Below are 18,605 nucleotides of genomic sequence, written 5' to 3' on the forward strand. Positions count from 1 at the left end.
CTACTGCTTACAATCCTTTTACATATGTTGAAAATGTTCCCTGGAATTTTAGTAAATCTTTTCCCACCTTTATTCAGCATAGACTTCCTAAAGCTTAAGATGATTTTCTCATTAGACACAACCAAATTTTGATTCTACAACAGCACTACTTCCTGTAGAATAATGAATAAGAAGAAAATTTTACAGTTTAGCTTATGGATAATTATCAATATTTCTAAGCATTTGGGATATATTTTATTTTCATGGATTTAGAAGTTTTACAGTAAATTTATAGTAGTAAATTGTAATACAAAATCCAATTAAAACATAGTCATAGTTTTATTATAACTCTATCTGTATTATTTGTAACATACTCCTATTACAGGTATCAAAGACTGAGGCAATGTGATAAATTTCTTCTTGCCTTGTTGCTGAGTCAAAAGCTGGTTTAAGTCTCATTTTCTTTGATTATTTGGAAATCTGAAATAAAATGAATTATAAAATTAAATTCTATATTGGGCTAGAAAGTAAAAAAAACACTTTCTTTTAAGATATTACAATGGACCTTGAACAACATGGGTTTGAACTGTGGGAGTGCACATATACGTGGACCTTTTTCAGTAGTAAATACTAGAGTACCATACAATCAGTGGCTGGTTGAATCTGCGAATGCAGAGCTGAGGATACAGAGGAAACCTGTATGTGGAGGGTTAACTATAGGTTATATGCATATTTTCGACTGTGGGGAGGGTTGGCGCCCCTAACCTCCATGTTGTTCAAGGGTTGACTATATTTTGTATTCTGTAATTTTTAGACATAGCTTAAAAGATTAAAAGTACTTAGCCTTATGCATTATTTAAAAAGTACATCTGTGATTTTTTTTTTAAAAAGTGTTTCAGTATTAGCTTATCAAGTGTTCCATGAAGTTACTTTTTTTGTGTGTTGGGAGAATTACATTATAATTAGTATCATGCATAATGTGGAGACTTCATAGAAACTTTAACTTGAATCATCATACCCACTGAGTTCCTCTTCCGAAAACTCTGAGGTTTGGTATAAACTTTCCATGGTGGGCCTTCTAGACCCTCCTAAAGAGAAAGGACATATACATTTAGTGGTTTATCACAAATACAGCTTACAGTTCTTTTGAGCTTGAACCTGGGAATCCCTTTTCAGGGGTATTTACCCTTATCACCTGCATGACGAAGGTTTAGGAATCACTTGTACCACCAGGGCAGATTATATTGGTCAAAAATGGCCACAGTGATTGCATGTCAATTATATCTCAATAAAATTCTTTAAAAAAATAAAAAAGAATTAGTGGAGATTTTTTCCCCACAAAAAAAAAAAAAAAAAAAAAAAAAAAAAAAAGCTGGCCATAATGATCTCTCCTACTCTACATGTTCCTGAAAAGTATGACCTTGCCACTCCCCCTTCAAGAGGTGGACCCCAATCCTCCTCCTCTAGAAACTGGGCTGGGCTTAGGACTCTTTTGCAATCCACAGAATATGGAAGTGACTGCGTGACTTCTGTTTTGTTTGTTTTTTTAATTTATTTAAAATTTTTTTTATTATCAATTTTTAATTCTGAAGCTGGATCAGAAAAGGCTATGCCTCTTCCACCTGGTTCTCTTAGGATTCTTGCTTTGGAGGAAGCCAGTTGCCATATAAGAAGCCTCACCACCCTAAGATTGCCATCCTGGCGAGGCCATGTACAGATGCTCCTTTGACAGTCCCAGCTGAGCTCGCCTTCTAGCCATCCCGCCAAAGCTCCGGTCTGTGAGGAAAGCTGTCTTGGATCCTTCAGATCAACCCATCTGTCAGTTGAGTGTTACCACTGGGTAACCTTAATTGATGTCTGGCCAAGCCATGTTCTAATTCCCAACCCACAGCATTCTTGTGATATATGAAACAGCAAATGGAACAGCCACTGTTTGGAGATGAGATGACTTGTTAAAGCAAAACTCAGAGGGACAGTTCATTTAGAGAGCAATATAAAGTATCCAAATAATCAAATAAGATACAGGAAATTTAAACATAAATAGACACGTTAATTTGTTACTTAACTTTCATATCTGCCCTTCTACTTTTGACTTGAATGCACTGGGACTTATCTAATAAGATGCTCTTTACCCTTGCTTATGACAGGCCTCGGTCTCCAGGTCCCCTTTCATTTCCTGCATTCTACTTTTCATAATGTTCTGCACATTTCATATTTTGTCCCTGTCTCCCACCTATCACAACTCCTGAAACATTTCCACCATATTCTCACTTTATTTTCTGAAATTCCTTTTACTTTCTTGCTCTGATAGAAACTTGGCTGTCCTCTGAGGATACTGCCAGCCCAGAAGCCCCCCTTCTCCCCTTTTTTTCCTTTTCCTCAGTCCTCTTACCTTTGGACTTGGAGATGGGTAGGTGTCCTTCTCCTTATTGTTCTCTTTCAGGGCATTTGCCCTCCCTTCTTCCCTTCCTAAAACTCACATCATCAGTTTATATAATCAACTATTGTTGTGATCTACCTGCACTGCAACTGGATCACTCTCAGTTCATTTTATCATTGGCTCATTGTCACTTCCCACTTCTTTCTTTCTTTCTTTCTTTCTTTCTTTCTTTCTTTCTTTCTTTCTTTCTTTTTCTTTTTCTTTCTTTCTTTCTTTCTTTCTTTCTTTCTTTCTTTCTTTCTTTCTTTCTTTCTTTCTTTCCTTCTTTCTTTCTTTCTTTCCTTCTTTCTTTCTTTCTTTTAAAGCCCTTTATTGGAGTATAATTGCTTTACACTGTTGTGCCAGTTTCTGCTGTACAACAAAGTAAATCAGCTGTATTTATACATATATCCCCATATCCCCTCCCTTCCGCGACTCCCTCCCACCCTCCCTATCCCAACCCTCTAGGTCATCATTGATGATCATCAAGTTGATCTCCCTGTGTTATGCAGCAGCTTCCCACTAGCTATCTATTTTACAATTGGTAGTGTATATATGTCAGTGCTATTCTCTCACTTCTCCCAGCTTCCCCTTCGCCCCCCCACCCGCGTCCTCAAGTCTGTTCCCTACATCTGCATCTTTATTCTTGCCCTGTCACTGGGTTCATCAGTACCATTTTTTTAGATTCCATATATATGAGTTAGCATATGGTATTTGTTTTTCTCTTTCTGGCTTACTTTGCTCTGTCCCACTACTTTCTTAATTTAGCAATTTAAATGTACATGGAGAAGATTCTTTCACCCTGAGTCTAAATTCCTTGAGCTCTGTTCTTTTAGATTTGTCCTTTACCTTACCGTAGCTATTAATTCCCATGTGCATTCTCAGACTCTGTCATTGCCAATAACTGCAAATCCCCTCAAACTCAATTTCCTGCCTTCAGTTAGTTGACTGCCAGCTTTTATTCTTTCTGGATCACTCCCTCTACTACCCCACCACTAGCAATTCTTCAACCCCACTGGGACTTCCAATTCTACCATGTTTTCATTGTTCCTCCCTATTTTGATGTTTTCTTTCCCTTCTTTGTACCATTTAAACTCCATGGTCATTCACCGTCTTGCACATAGGCTGACTTCCTTACCCTTTTCTCACTTTGTCATACTCACTTGACACAACTCTAATCCTAGTTAAATCTAACTCTCTGTCTATTCCTCTCCTGCAGTGTAAGGCTTAGTGCGGCTGTAAAAACATACAAGTGGGTCTCACTTTAAATTCATGGTCACAGACATTAGGGGGAACCCTTAATACTTTCAGGCCATACTATTAAATATTCCTGGTCCATTCACCTAGAAGACTGATATACTCTTTCTTTCTTTTCCTCAAACCTCTAACTCTCCATATTCATTATCATTCTCAGCTGACGATTTATTTTCCAGTTTCATAGAGGAAATAAAACATAGCAGGAAAAAGCTTCCACAAGCTCTGTGTCAAGAGTTACTCTCTTGTTTCTGCTCTATATACTCCATGTCCCCCATGCTCCCATCTAAGGCCCACTCCTCTACTTCTTCACTAGATCTCTACCTCTCTTGACTACACAAGACATGGCTCCAGACTCCTCTGTCTTTCACTTATCAGCTTTTTTGCACTCTACTATATCTTCCCCATCAGCATATACATATTTGGTTTAAGGCACATGAGTAAGTTCTTATCAATGAATGTGGACAGAATGATGCATACTGCTTCTGGGTCTGAACATTAGGCATTGGGCATTCATTTCTCCTTAAACTTTCCATTTTCCTCAACCTTGAGCATGGAAAACTATGATTCAGTTTCAACCATGCAGACAATAACAACATCCAAGTCAGTGGTTCTCAACTGGGATGATTTTGCTCTACAGGGAAGACTTGGAAATATCTGGAGATATTTTTGTTGTCAAAACTGGTAGGTGGAAGTGCTATTGGCATCTAGTGGGTAGAGACTAGGGATGATGCTAAATACCTTACAATGCTCATGACAGCCATTCCCCACCCTTCTTCCCAACAAAAAAATCATCCAGTTCAAAATTTTAATAGTGCTATATTGAGAAACCCTGCCCTGGGGGATGGCGGAGCAATAAGATAGAAGGTCATGGCCCCCTGAATGCCTGTGGGACTACCTTGTAAATGTAGACGGTTCACTTCAGGATTAAGGAAGAAACAAACTTCTATATTCCTAAGCTACTATACTTTTGGGACTCTTTGTAATAGAAGCTTAGCCTTTACTTTAACTAATATATTCCATCACTCTTTGAAGTAAAGAACTACCTTGGTCTTCTCAGTTTAATATTTTCATTGCATCACAATATAGAGAACCATCCTGACATCCTGATGCCTGTTTTATACTATCTAATGTCTTAAACTCAGCATTCCCTTTGGCTTGACAGAATGTAATAATATTTCTTAAAGTGGAGAAATTGTTCCTGGATTTTCCAGGTTTGAAATTATGCCTGGTTGCTCTCAAATAATTGTTTAGCATTCATTCCCCAGGTGCTGAGCAAAGGTGATTTTATTGTGGGATATTTTTCAAGTAGATTTTCTGAGAAAAATAGCTATATCTGCAGCTATTCTTTTACTCAACTTGGGCCACAACTGCTCGTTTAAATAAAAGACATTCACGCTTGCTGTGTCAGGAAACCTTAGCAAAGGTTAATTTACATAGGAGAACACCCGAGGTTATCATTCAGGTTTTCTGAGACTTCTGTTCATTTGCAACAAGGTAAGCATCATGGCATTGTTGAGTCTTGGTTCCATCTTGCAAAAGCACTCATTTTGATTCCTAACCTACGCTTCCTGTTGTGGGTCTGACTTGGGGTATGATTTGAAATGTTTGATCTGTAGGTCTTCAAGGAAGCTTGAAGTGATATGGGATTAGAACCCATATCACTCCAGCAAGGGAGACCAGAACCAATGCCAAGTGGAGAGCATGGTATTTGCTTACAGCGCCTACCATTGCAATAGAAAGAGGCACCGCCCTGTGGCTAATAGTGAAGACTCTCAAAGGGTCGAGTCCCTCAAGTGGGCAACAAAAGGGTCTCATCTCACTACCTTTTAGCCTCCCTTGTACCCAAGAGCCATAGAACAAGTCAACGATGCTGAACTGCAATACAGCTACAATCCCATTTCTCCACTTGAAAACAATGGCATGTAATTTTCATGTAATACAGTCTTATATATAAATGAGATTTTAAAAAATGTTATCTGTAGGGGAGTATAAATTGAAATGGAAAAGATGCTACCTGGTAGTTTTGTGAGTGAAAAGCTGAATGAATTTTTATCATTTCGTCATGCACAACATTTTTAGTGGCCTTACTAGAAAAGGGTAAATAATAACTCATACATAAAGGTTGTGTCAGAGTTTATAGACTAGACCCCTGGTAATGCATTCAACCTCTCCACAACAAATCAAAAGTATTGTTGTATGCTCACATGAATATACAGCAGTCATTACCTTAAATTTAAAACTCACTATAAGCAGCAAACACATAGGGCAGGATATGAAGGCTGTATTGTATCAGTGTGGTCTGCAGAGAATTTCTTCATAAGGTTTTTGCCTTGTTGAAATATGTGTTGCAGTTCAAAGCTAAAGGGATTACTTCTGAATAGTCATCATAGAGGTTGATTACATTCGTATATTATATTTAGCTGGACCCTGCAGGCTATTACTCCATTAGGTCTGCCGGTCCTGCTATTGTCAAAAAGTTGATCACCTAATGTTAAAAGACTGTGCTTTCTGTTGACCTTATCAAAATGTCTCAAAAGGTTTTTTTAAAAAATAAAATTCAGGTTTTGTTTTATGAAAATGATTAAGAATAAGTACCATGTGTGAAAACTGCTCATATCTTATGGGTGATCTTAGCATTATGCCATTATTAATGAGGAGATTATATTTTGCTTTAGTACTGCAGCACAGTTTACTTAAAGCCATAGATTCCATTTTAGTAGAAATTGTTCTTTTTCATGCTGAGAGTAGAGTCTCAGAAACTGATTTCCAAAAAAAGGACAGAAGTCGATCCCCCTCTCCCATGTATTCAGATCATATAAAACTAACACCATGGAAGTAAACCCAGTGTATCAGTATTAATACAGTAGTACATCTACAATGGCCTATTACAACATGGTTTTAGAAGGTACCTGCACTGAGGAGAGCAGAGTATATAAACTGAAAATTTGTCATTCACACTTCATAATCAAAGTCACTTAAATAAATAAAAATTTAACTGCTTTTCCTCCACAGTGTTATATAGTTTCATTCATCTAATCACAACAGTTGAAAAATTTTAAAGAAGCATGTTGAATATGTATTCTTATAAATCCTGAGTCCAATTGCCAATATAAGGCATATTTTGATAAATTTGACTTTTAACCTATGTCATTAGGAATTAGTGACAGATTAAGTAACAAAATGAAAGCAGATCAGTGACAAAGATATTGACAGGGATGTTTTATTATTTAAAATAATCTATATAAAATTTTCACTAGAATCACATTACAAAGATGATTTTGAAGCTATCTCAATTGAACAGCTCATCTTTGAATTATGTTCCCAGGAGTGGTGATGGACTGGCACAGACTCCCGTGTCCTTTTTGGCATGGTCCTCCTTGCAACTGATGGTGTGTAAAATGGCTGGTCAGGGATACAGCCTGTGAGCCTGGAGCCCAGCCAGACACACATTACGGCCTCATTAGCACTGTTCTCTCACCAACTGAACTTTTCAGCAAGTGGAAGTTTCCTAATATTTCTTGTATTTGCTAGCCTTTAGCCACCCCACTTGACACTCACAATAGAGAAGGCGTGGGTATCAGTCAGGAAGCAGATGGCACATCCAATTGGGATTCTGAAGAGATGTTAATGAAGGGGCTATTAAGAGATGAAGGCAGGGCTAGAACAACAAGGGATCCTGAGGCACCCAGTGACTCACAGGGGAAAGATGTTATACCATTATCTTCCCCAGGCTGAGGGTAAAGGGGGAGAGGATGGCATTACTGGACCCTGAGTGAGGGATGGAAGTTTAGAAAAGGGCTCCCCTAGTTGAACCCAGAAGCAGCAGCTGTAGTGTCACAGCTGTCAGAACTGAGCAGAAGTCAGGGAGGAATAACTCCTGACCTTTCTACCTCCTAACCTCTGATGCCCTGCTCATGAGTCCCTTTGGATAAATCCAAAGCAGGAAGACAGAAGGCAAGTGAACCTGTGAGATGCAGTCTGAAGTCAGTCTCCTGGGACACAGAGCAAAGTGGAAGAATGGATCTTGCATGTGTGTGTGTGTGTGTGTGTGTGAAATTGCATATAATAATCACAAAGTGCAAATGTCACCAGTTTGGCCATGTGGAGCATGGTTTAGGTGTCAACATACGTGATGCTAGTATATGATTTGATGCTTCTCTTTTCCTTGTCTTTCTTTCCCCTTTCTCTTTCTTTTTCTCCCCCGTCCCCTCCTTTTGGTAATTTTGGTTTGTCATTCATGGCACTTCTCATTTTATAGTCTATAAAAGTTCTATGCATCAAAGCCTGAGATTACAGAGTTAACCCCACTTTACCAAAAGAAAACCAAAACCAAAACCAAAAAACCCTACACTAAAACCCAAAACAAAAAGTCCAAAAACCAAAACCATGCGAATTTTCTTGATAATATCTTCCTACTTTTTGTTAATAAACGGAAAGGTAATCTGTTCCGTCTGTGTTTTGAAGCAGAAATCATGACGTGGTTATTCTATATCTGATGAGTATAATAGTCAAGACAGAAACACTTTTAAGGCAGGATACATCTTCTAAGTTTGGGTAGGTTCTCTTAAGTGTCAAAAACTGACATGTGGTCTTTCATAGTTCAGGTTCTGGTAAATAGCAATCCCCTTTTCAAAGGCTTTTGTTAAAATCTGAAGCTTATTAAAATTGATACAAGGACCAGAGGTATATTTTTTCCCTTTAAGCATCATTATCTGAAATAGAATGGAGCCAGACCTGGTTGAAGCACTGAAGAGATCCCATTGACAGAACCATCCTGAGATTCTTCTTCTGGATATCTAAACTTTTAATGAGAGTATCTGAGTCACATCTGTCAATCTGTTCAGACACTGAATACTTTCTTAAGATAAATAAATATAGTGTTGATGTCTCCAGTTTTTAAATTTTCTCCTGTTAATGCCATGTTACAAATTCTGCATCTTTTTCTAGTCAAGATGGAATAAGCCAAATCAGATTACCCTCTTTCCTGAAACAACGCCCCCCCCAAACCCCCAAAGCTCAGATCCCGCTCTAGACCTAGTAAATCAGAATCTGCACTTTAAAAGGATACCAAGGTCATTTGTTTGCTCACCAAAGTCTGAGACTCACAGTTTTGCATAACGTTCTCCTAATTTATACCTACTATTTAACACAGGAGCAAAATAGCCTGTTTGATAAAAGGAGGAAGGATAGCTGCTTGTCTTTCGTTCAGTTGCACCATTCAAATCATGAGTAAAAATTAAATTCATTTTCATGGATTGAGGGCGTATTTTGTATGAGGGAATGTGATAGAACTTTAAAAAATTTATTGTCATGTATATTTTATTGAAGTATAGTTGATTTACAATGTTGTGTTAGTTTCAGATATACAGTATAGTGATTTAGTTATATCTATCTATATCTCTCTATATATAATATATTCTTCTTCAGAGTCTTTTCCCTTATAGATTATTACAAAATATTGAGTATAGTTCCCTGTGCTATACAATAGGTCCTTGTTGGTTATCTATTTTATATATACTAGTGTGTATATGTTAATTTCTAACTTCTAATTTACCTCTCCCCACCTTTCCCCTTCGGTAACCATAAGTTGTTTTCTATGCCCGTGGGTCTATTTCCGTTTTTGTAAATAAGTTCCTTTGTATTTTTTTTTTAAGATTCTGCCTAAAAGCAATATCATTTATTTGTCTTTCTCTGTCTGACTTACTTCACTTAGTATGATAATCTCTAGGTCTATCCATGTTGCTGCAAGTGGCATTGTTTCATTCTTACACTCCAGAAGAGCCTGATCCTGGAAGCTAAGCAGGGTCAGTTAGTACTTGGATAGGGAACTCTTTTTTGCAAACTGCTCAGTCACCCTATGCTTTAGGTATTATTATCCCTGATATGCAGATAAGGAAACCAAAGGTTGAAGGGATCGACTTGCTCAATATCACATAGGTGATAACTGGCTCAGTGGAGATGCAAACCCAGGTCAGTTTGTATCCAAAGCCCATGTTCATAACGTCTATACTCACTCTGACTCCAGTGAATTCAAAAGAAGGAAGGTGAGTAGCAGGAAAGCCTCTTAGCAGCTGTATTGTGTTGGGCTTGGAAAGGAGGATTTATTTGACCTTGTGGAGAGCTGCCGTGGAAAGCCTATCTAGTTCTTAATTGTTGTTGTCTATGTATTTTCTTGTCTTCTAGAGTCAGTTTCTAACCTAGCAGTTTAAAAAATTTGCCACATTACCCAGCGATCTCCCTGAAGACCACTAATCTGACAGGAAGTCCAGAACAACTGGGCTTGGGCAGTGAAGAACCTAATCCAGGGTTTCCATCGGGTGTGTTGTTGCCTTTATTTCATTATACTTGGCTCAACCTCTAATGGATTCAGCTTCATAAAGTCAGGAAAAGAGGGGAAGAAAAGCAATTTATTCATGTTTTCACTGGAACTCACTGCAGAGATGAAATTTCTCTAAAAATGCAAATCATTTGGTGCAACACGAGAGAAGCTCGGTAGCTAAAGCTCTTAGAGGAAAGCGCTTTCCCAGAGCTAATGTTTTTATGCCCAGTGATTGAATAAATCGATCCATTTATTAAAACATCTTCACTCAAGTTTTTTATCCCTAGATGAATGTGTCTAAGGCTACTGGAGGACTTTTCTTTATCACTAAGAAAATTGATTACACTTGTTAATTTGGCTTTTAATTCTAGATGTAGCAAAACAAATACCATAAACAGGTGTAGAAGAAATCAATATAGATCTGTTCAATATCAGATTGATCAAAAAAGGATTTACTAAGACTCTAAGATGTAAAATACCAATGTACAAACAAAGCCCTTACTTATGTAATATGGCTTTAGACAAGCTCAGGATCTGAGAGAAACTATTTCTGAAAACAGAAATGGTGCACTTTTGTTGCATTAAAGGAAAAATCCCCAGAAGGCCTACCTATCCAAGGTATTTACTGTGAATATTTGTTTTTGAAAGATTTCTTGTCTTTCGTCCAGCCAATCTTGTTAATTCACAGGGCACCATATCACAGATTTTTTTATGTTACATAAAGCAAAAATTACACTTAACAAGTATAAGGTTAGTCATAAAGAATAGATAAAACAACACCCTTAAAAGCTCAGATATCACAAGGAAAGGCTGTCAGCCATTCTTTTCAGAGAAGGTAAGCACAATGAAAAATAAAAATTATACACAAAGCTTTCTGAAATGCTACTTAGACCAGCTCTGGGCCATTACCACATGTGTTTTGTAGCACCCAAGCAGCAAACCAATTGCTTAGTGAACACGCTTTTGATTAAACATATTTTTAATTCCACTTGTATAATAATGAATGAGACAGAGATTCACACTATTTTACTCTCCAAAAGACACAAATTTTAAACTGCTTTTCCAATCGTGGGTATAGCTTATCTTGACCATACACTGTGTCTGTCCACGGGTAACCCCTATTCAGTTGTCATTCATTCAACAGATATTCACCGAGTTCCCACTGAGTGAAAACTGCACATTTGTGGGATAGGTGCTGGGGTACAATTAGTAGCAGTGTTCAAATTAGATGGATTCAGGAGTACCTGGCCTGGGAGGGGTGGTTGCCGTGGGGGACGCAGTCTGTAATCACAGCATGATTCTCTGTACTAGTGCCTGGTCTTCAGAGAAGCAATGAGAGTTTTATGTACAGTTTGTTAAAGCAACCGACAGTCTAGGAGGGAGCACAGGGTTTCAAAACAGACCCTAAGACATTAACAGAATACATATAAATGCATTTAAATGCTTGTGTCGGGAAAAATAAACCTGTTGGGTTTTCCATGGTAGGACTCAGGTTCCTTGAGTGGTGGGTCAAAAATCTGAAGAGCAGAGAATCTCTGGGTTAGAGCATGTCCCCTTAACATGTGCACATTACACACGTGCACATGTATGTTGACTTACTTAGATAAGAAGTCATTTCTGAAAACCTTTTTGTGGTTTGAATTTAAGTATATAATCACCATTTCTTCGTAATCTTCAGATTACAGACTTTTCTCTTTTGAAAAGTAACAGTCATCCCTGTACCTTGCATGATATTTTGGAGATAGTACATACTTAATATTTTCAGACCGAACCCAGTTTTTAGCTTATGACATACTTTAAAAAATGTGACATACCATTGACAGACAAGTGGATGAAGAAGATGTGGTACATTTATACAATGAAATACTACTCAGCCATAAAGAAGAATGAAATAATGCCATTTGTGGCAACATGGATGGACCTAGAGACTATCATACTAAGTGAAGTAAGTCAGAAAAAGACATATCATGATATCACTTATATGTGGAATCTAAAATATGACACAAATGAACTTATCCACGAAACAGAAACAGACTCACAGACATAGAGAACAGACCTGTGGTTGCCAATGATGAGGGGGGTGGGAGGGGAGGACTGGGAGTTTGGGATTAGCAGATGCAAACCATTATATATAGAATGGATAAACAACAAGGTCCTACTGTATAGCACATGGAACTATATTCAATATCCTGTGACAAACCATAATGGAAAAGAATATAAAAAAAAGTGTATATACATGTACATATATATATATGTATAACTGAATCACTTTTCTGTACAGCAGAAATTAACACATTGTAAATCAACCATACTTCAATAAAAGAAGAACCTCAACTCCGCTTATACCAAAAAAGAAAAAAGTGACATAATAAAGTATCATTTGGCACATAGTAGATGACTAATAAATGTCTGTTGAAAGACAGGATGAATGACTTATATCTGCTTTTAAAAGTTTAGATGAGAGCAAGAAAGATATATAAAGACCAAACTGTTGATTTGAAAAGCCAGCCAATTAAAAAAATTCTCCAGCAAGATCTATAGACAACTCTTTAATGAGTACATAACAAATACTCAGTTTTTAAGAACTGGTTTTCTTCTTGATATATTATTTGCTCGTCTTGCAAATAAAGCAGACAGTCTAAACTTTCAGTCACAATATCTGAAGTTCTTCAGAGAAGAAATGGGATCTTTATGCACAATTGCTTAAAATAATTTAAAACAGTTAAGTTTAAAGAACTACCTTTTTTGGGGGGGATTATTATCATTATTTTTTTCATTGAAGTATAATTGATTTACAGTGTTGTGCTAGTTTCAGGTGTACACCAAGTGATTCAGTTATACACACATATATGTCTATTTTTTTCAGATTCTTTTCCCTTATAGGTTATTGCAAAATGTTGAGTATAGTTCGCTGTGCTACCCAGCAGCTCCTTGTCGGTTAGCTATTTTATATATGCTAATGTGTGTATGTTAATTCCAAACTCCTAATTTATCCCTCCCCTGCCCTTCCCCTTTAGCAACCATAAGTTTGTTTCCTATGTCTGTGGGTCTACTTCTGTTTTGTAAATAAAAAAGAACTATTTATTTAATTTTTCCTTCCTTCCATTTTAATGAAAGAAGGTTTAAGCTACACGAAGTACCTCAATTTTCATGGATTCAGTTGTTTTAAAGAGCAAATAGGATATGGAGTCACTTTTCTGCATTTTGGTTATATAATTGTATTGGGCACAGAGGGGAGAAGAGAGGAAGAACAGAGTTAGTTGGAAGACTGTTTTTCCTTACTACACAAATAACCTCCTCCCTTCAAGTTTACCTTCTTTGGCTCTTTTTTTGGGGGAAAAAAAAGGTACTATATCTTAGAACCGACAAATTTTATGAGAGAAGATACTACATAAATTATGCTTTAATGAAAGAGAAGATATGAAAAATGATGATAATAGATATTCAGATGACAAAAATTACTGGGAAAGGACTACTTTTATGGCTAATCCCATGGGAATAAATTAAGTTGAAGAAAAATATAAAATAGGATTTTCAGTGGTAAGACCACACCGAACTTATGTGTATAAATATATAATTATACAAAAATTTAATATATGGTAGGTCCTAGTTGGTTATCCATTTTAAATATAGCAGCTGAGCTCTGTTCAATATTATGTAACAACCTAATTGGGAAAAGAATTTGAAAAAGAATAGATACATGTATATGTATAACTGAATTACTTTGTTGTACGACTGAAACTATCACAACACTATTAATCAATTATACTCCAATATAAGATAAAAAGTTAAAAAAAGTAATATATAAATAATAAAAATATATAAGTGAATACAATATGTGTATTACAATGTGTATCATATAAATACAAAATACATTAAAAAATATATGCATCGTTCTTGCCATTTTTATCTAACCTAAGAAACTGCAAGTAAAAACCCAAGTACTGCATGTAGTTCATTTTTTTTTAAAGAATTAAAAAAGTTTTTTATCTTTATTATTTTTTTTGACCACACCACACAGCATGTAGGATCTTAGTTCCCCCAACAGGGATCAAACCCATGCCTTCTGCAGTGGAAGCACAGAGTCTTAACCACTGGACCACCAGGGAAGTCCCTCCTTGTAGTTCAAAGTCATGTGGATTTGCTCCAGCATCTTGCAGCATTTCATCCCACATATTGGGAATGTCGAGTAAGTTACATATCAACTTAAATAGCGCTTCTTGTATCTATGCACCTAAACCACTTATTTAAAAACTTTCTTTGACACAGCCTTGTCCTCACATGTTAGTTCTCTCTCACTCACACTATATTGTCACATAATTACACTTCTTTTTGATACCTGTTATCTTGCCCAAGGTTGAATGATACTTATTAAGATGGTATACAAACAATGCATTTGGTATGACATTGAAAAGAATTGATCACTGATGACTCTATGATGCCACTTTTAAAACACAATAATATATAAAGTGTAGTAAAGAAATTTCAATTTTAGAAAGTAGAATAAATAGAATACTCTCATTGCATTGACACTATTACAGAGGAAGAACTTTATTAAATCCTCTGTGAAAGAGTGAAAAAATAATAGGTCTTGCTATAGACTGAATATTTGTGTCCCCCCCAAAATCCACGTTAACTCCTAATGCCCAATGTGGTGATATTTAGAGGTGAGGCCTTTGGGAGGTGACTAGGTCATGAGGATGGAGCCCTTACGAATGGAGTTAGTGTCCCTATAAAAGGAGCAGCCAGAGAGCTCCCTCACCCCTCCTGTCACATGAGGGCAGTGGGAGGATGGCTTGCTATGAACCAGCAAGTGAGCTCTCATTGGACACTGAATCTGCCAATGCCTTGATCTTGGACTTCCCAGCCTCTAGAACTGTGAGAAATAAATTTCTGTTAGTTTTTAAGCCACCCAATTCTATTCTATTTTTGTTATAGCAGTCCAGTGGACTAAGACAGGCTTTAAGAATTCTGTAATTATTCCTTGCATATCACATTCTTTAGTTTAAAAGTTAATTATTTTTTTAAAGAGGTGACACATACGTATGATATTTTTTTTTTTAAGGTTGGACAGTGAAAAATCTGTTCAAAATCCTTGATCCCCAGCTACTTACTTCTCCTCCCTAGAGGCAATGACTGTTACTATTTCTTGAGTGTCTTTTTGGAAATATTTCATGCTTACATAAAAGAATCTATAGTCACATATAAATATATAATACATATTTTTATCTTATTTATACACAAATGTCACCATACTATATACACATTTCTGTATTTTTTAAGAAATGGAATATGTTGTATATTATTATCTTCTCTTTTTTTAGAAAAAAATAGACTTTATATTTTTTAGGCCAGTTTTGGATTCACAGCAAAATTGAGAGAAACCTACAGAGATTTCTCTTATACCTCTCACCCACATGTCAGAGTCTCCCCTACTATGAATATACTCCTTTGGGTTGACTCTTTTTTAAAAAAAATAAATTTATTTATTTATTTATTTATTTATTTATTTATTTATTGGCTGCGTTGGTTCTTCATTGCTGCACATGGCTTTCTCCAGTGGTGGGGAGCAGGGGCTACTATTCATTGTGGTGTGCGGGCTCCTGATTGCGGTGGGTTCTCTTGTTGTGCAGCATGGGCTCTAGGTGCATGGGCTTCAGTAGTTGCTGCACATGGGGTCAAAAGTTGTGGCTCACGGGCTTAGTTGCTCCTCAGCATGTAGGGTCTTCCTGGAACAGGGATTGAACCCGTGTCCCCTGTATTTGCAGGCGGATTCTTAACCACTGCACCATCTAGGAAGTCCCTGGGTTGAGTCTTGATATTGTACATTCTTTGGGTTCGGACAAATATATAATGACATGTATCCACCATTATAATATCATACAGAATAATTTCATACCCCGAAAAATGTGCTCTACCTATTCATTCCTTCCTCACCCCTAAACCCTTGCAATCAGTGATTTTTTTTCTTTACTGTCTTCATAGTTTTGTTTCTTCCAGAATGTCATACAGTTGGAATAATTCAGTATGTAATCTTTTCAGATTAGTTTCTTTCACTTAGCAACATCCCTTTAAGTTTCTTCCACGTCTTTTCATGGCTTAATAACTCATTTCTTTTTAGCACTGAGAAATATTTCATTTTCTGGGATGTATCACAATTTATTTATCCATTTACCTATTGAAGGTTGTTTCCAAGTTTTGGCAAATGTGAATAAAGCTGTTTTACTCTTCCATGTGCAGTTATCTGTGTGGACATAAGTTTTCAACTCATTTGGGTAAATACCAAGGAGTGTTACTGCTCAATGGTAAGATACGAGTATGTTTAGTTTCATAAGAAGCTGCCAAACTGTCTTCTCAGGTGGCTGCAACATTTTCCATTCTCACCAACAATGACAGTTCCTGTTGCTCCACCAGCATTTGGTGTTGTTGTGCTCCAGATTTTGACCAGTCTAATAAGTATGTGGTAGTACCCAGTTGTTTTAATTTGCAATTCCTTAATGACACATGATGTTGAGCATCTTTTCACTTGTTTTTCTTTGCCATCATATATCTTCTTTGGTGAGGTGTCTGTCCAGATCTTTGGCTAATTTTTTGGGTTGTTCTCTTATTGTTGAGTTTTAGGAGTTCTTTGTATATTTTGGATAATTGTTTGCAATCATTTATAATTACAGTATAGTAAATCAATACTTAAACATTTGTAGGGCTTTTGCATTTGCTCTTCCTTTAGCCTGGAGTGTCCCTCCCCTGCTGCCACCCCCTCACCTACCCCAAGAGATGCTTATGTCTCACTCTTACTTTATCTAGGTCTCTCCTGAAATGTTACCTCCTCTTTCTTCATCCATTCTTTCTAAAGTAGAATTGCCCCATCCCATCACTCCCTGTCCACACATAATATAATATGCAGTAAAATGTGACACATACATCACATTTTACAGCATATTATATGTATTATGTCATGTTTTGTTATATATTTAATTTTCAGCTGTCTAGATACCCCTGTAGTGAATAAGTTGCATGAGAGTGGAGACTTTATTTGCTGCTGTATCCCCAGTGTCTCAGACAATGCTTAGCATGTAGGGATGCTTAGTAAATAGTTGAATAAATGAGCAAATGAATGAATTTGTTGGGTGAATATAGAATTATGGGTCAAAGCTGCATGCATTTTAAATTTCTATATTGCCAAGCTACGCTCCCTAGAGGTTGTATTTATTTTTTTACAAGTAATACGTGGAAGATACTAAATCATCACATGCTCACCAATATATCGCATTATCAAACTTGCCAATCTGATAACTGAAAAATTCCTTCCTATATTTTTAATTTTACACTTTTCTTATGAGTAAAGTTCAGTAACTGTCACATTAAAATTTACTTTTCAGTGAACTCTCCATATCTTTTTTCTATTAAAAAAATTGGGTTATTGGTCTTTGGCCTACTGATTTATGATCTTTTTTTTTTTTTTTTTTGTAAAAGAGGTGAGCTCTTTGTGAAATTTGCAGATTCTTTTTTACAAATTCATTCCAACAATTTTTTTTAAAACTTGTTTGTGGTGTTCCGTCATGCAGAACTATTTTATTTTTATGAAGGTACATTGTCATTTTTTTCTCTTTTGGTTGTATAGTTGGGTTCTTTGCCCTGTGACCCACACTTATTTCATCCTTTTCTAGTTCTTATATGTCTTTTTTTTTTTTTGTCTACAACAATGTTAAATGACAGTGATAGTGGGTATCCTTATTTTATTATTTTCTTTAATGGAATTATTCCTAGCATAGAAAATGAATTTTATTAAATGTATTATGAGCATCCATTGGGATAATCATGTGATCTTTCTCTTTCCAGTTGGTGAGTGCCTATAGTGTGTCTCTATTCTAAGCTTTGGGGATATGACACTGGGGAAAGAAAACAGACAAAAATCCCATTGTCATAGAGCTTATAATTCTAGAGGTTAAAAGACAGTAAATAAATAAAACATGTTATGTCAGATGATAATATACTATTCCCTTCATAATATGCTATGGAGGGAAGCATATACAGGGAATGCATACATGTGTATGGGGGGTGGTTTGCAACTCTTAATAGTATGGCCAAGTGATATTTGATTAAAATTCTAAGGGAAAGGTCAGGAAGATTAAGTGGAACCAGCAAAGGAGATTGAGAAGGAGAGGCTAGGGAGGAAGGAGGAGCTATAATAGGGAAGAAAAAATCTGATTCCATATTAGATCTGTTCCTTTTATTTTAACCTTACTTTAACATTTGTGTTCTATTGCCTGTGCTCAGTCATGCTGGCTCTGTACCTTTTGTAAAAGAATGTTGTCTATAGCGTGAAATATACAGGAACATTGTGACCTGACCATGACCTGACCTATGTGGACAGCTGCAAGAACAAAGAATCTGACACCAAGAAGTTTGCAACAACTAACTCGGTCCTGCTCTCATCTAGCTTTATTTTTTTATTTTTAAATATTTTCTATTTTATTTTACTTTATTTTAATTTTTTAAAGAACTTTTATTGAGATATAATTGACATACAATGAACTGCATATATTTAAAGTGTACAATTTGATATTTTTTTCTTATTAGCAATGTATATATAGCAATCCCAATCTCCCAATTCATCCCTCCCCATTCCCC

At 36.4% G+C, this 18,605-nt stretch overlaps 1 protein-coding gene across 1 annotated transcript in view; it reads right to left on the reverse strand.

Moving 5' to 3' along the window:
• Nucleotides 1-299: 299 nt before the first annotated feature.
• Nucleotides 300-18,605, reverse strand: part of TTC29 (tetratricopeptide repeat domain 29) — a 242,620-nt gene continuing 224,314 nt past the window's right edge. Inside the window, exons 12-13 of the mRNA XM_057728186.1 lie at nucleotides 998-1,067; nucleotides 300-459 (exon numbers count right to left, since the gene is read on the reverse strand). Coding sequence (XP_057584169.1) covers nucleotides 435-459; nucleotides 998-1,067 — 95 coding nt within the window. The 3' untranslated portion in view covers nucleotides 300-434. The remainder of the gene's footprint in view (nucleotides 460-997; nucleotides 1,068-18,605) is intronic.

The sequence above is a fragment of the Hippopotamus amphibius genome, chromosome 3 (assembly GCF_030028045.1).
Source record: "Hippopotamus amphibius kiboko isolate mHipAmp2 chromosome 3, mHipAmp2.hap2, whole genome shotgun sequence".
NCBI lineage: Eukaryota > Metazoa > Chordata > Mammalia > Artiodactyla > Hippopotamidae > Hippopotamus > Hippopotamus amphibius.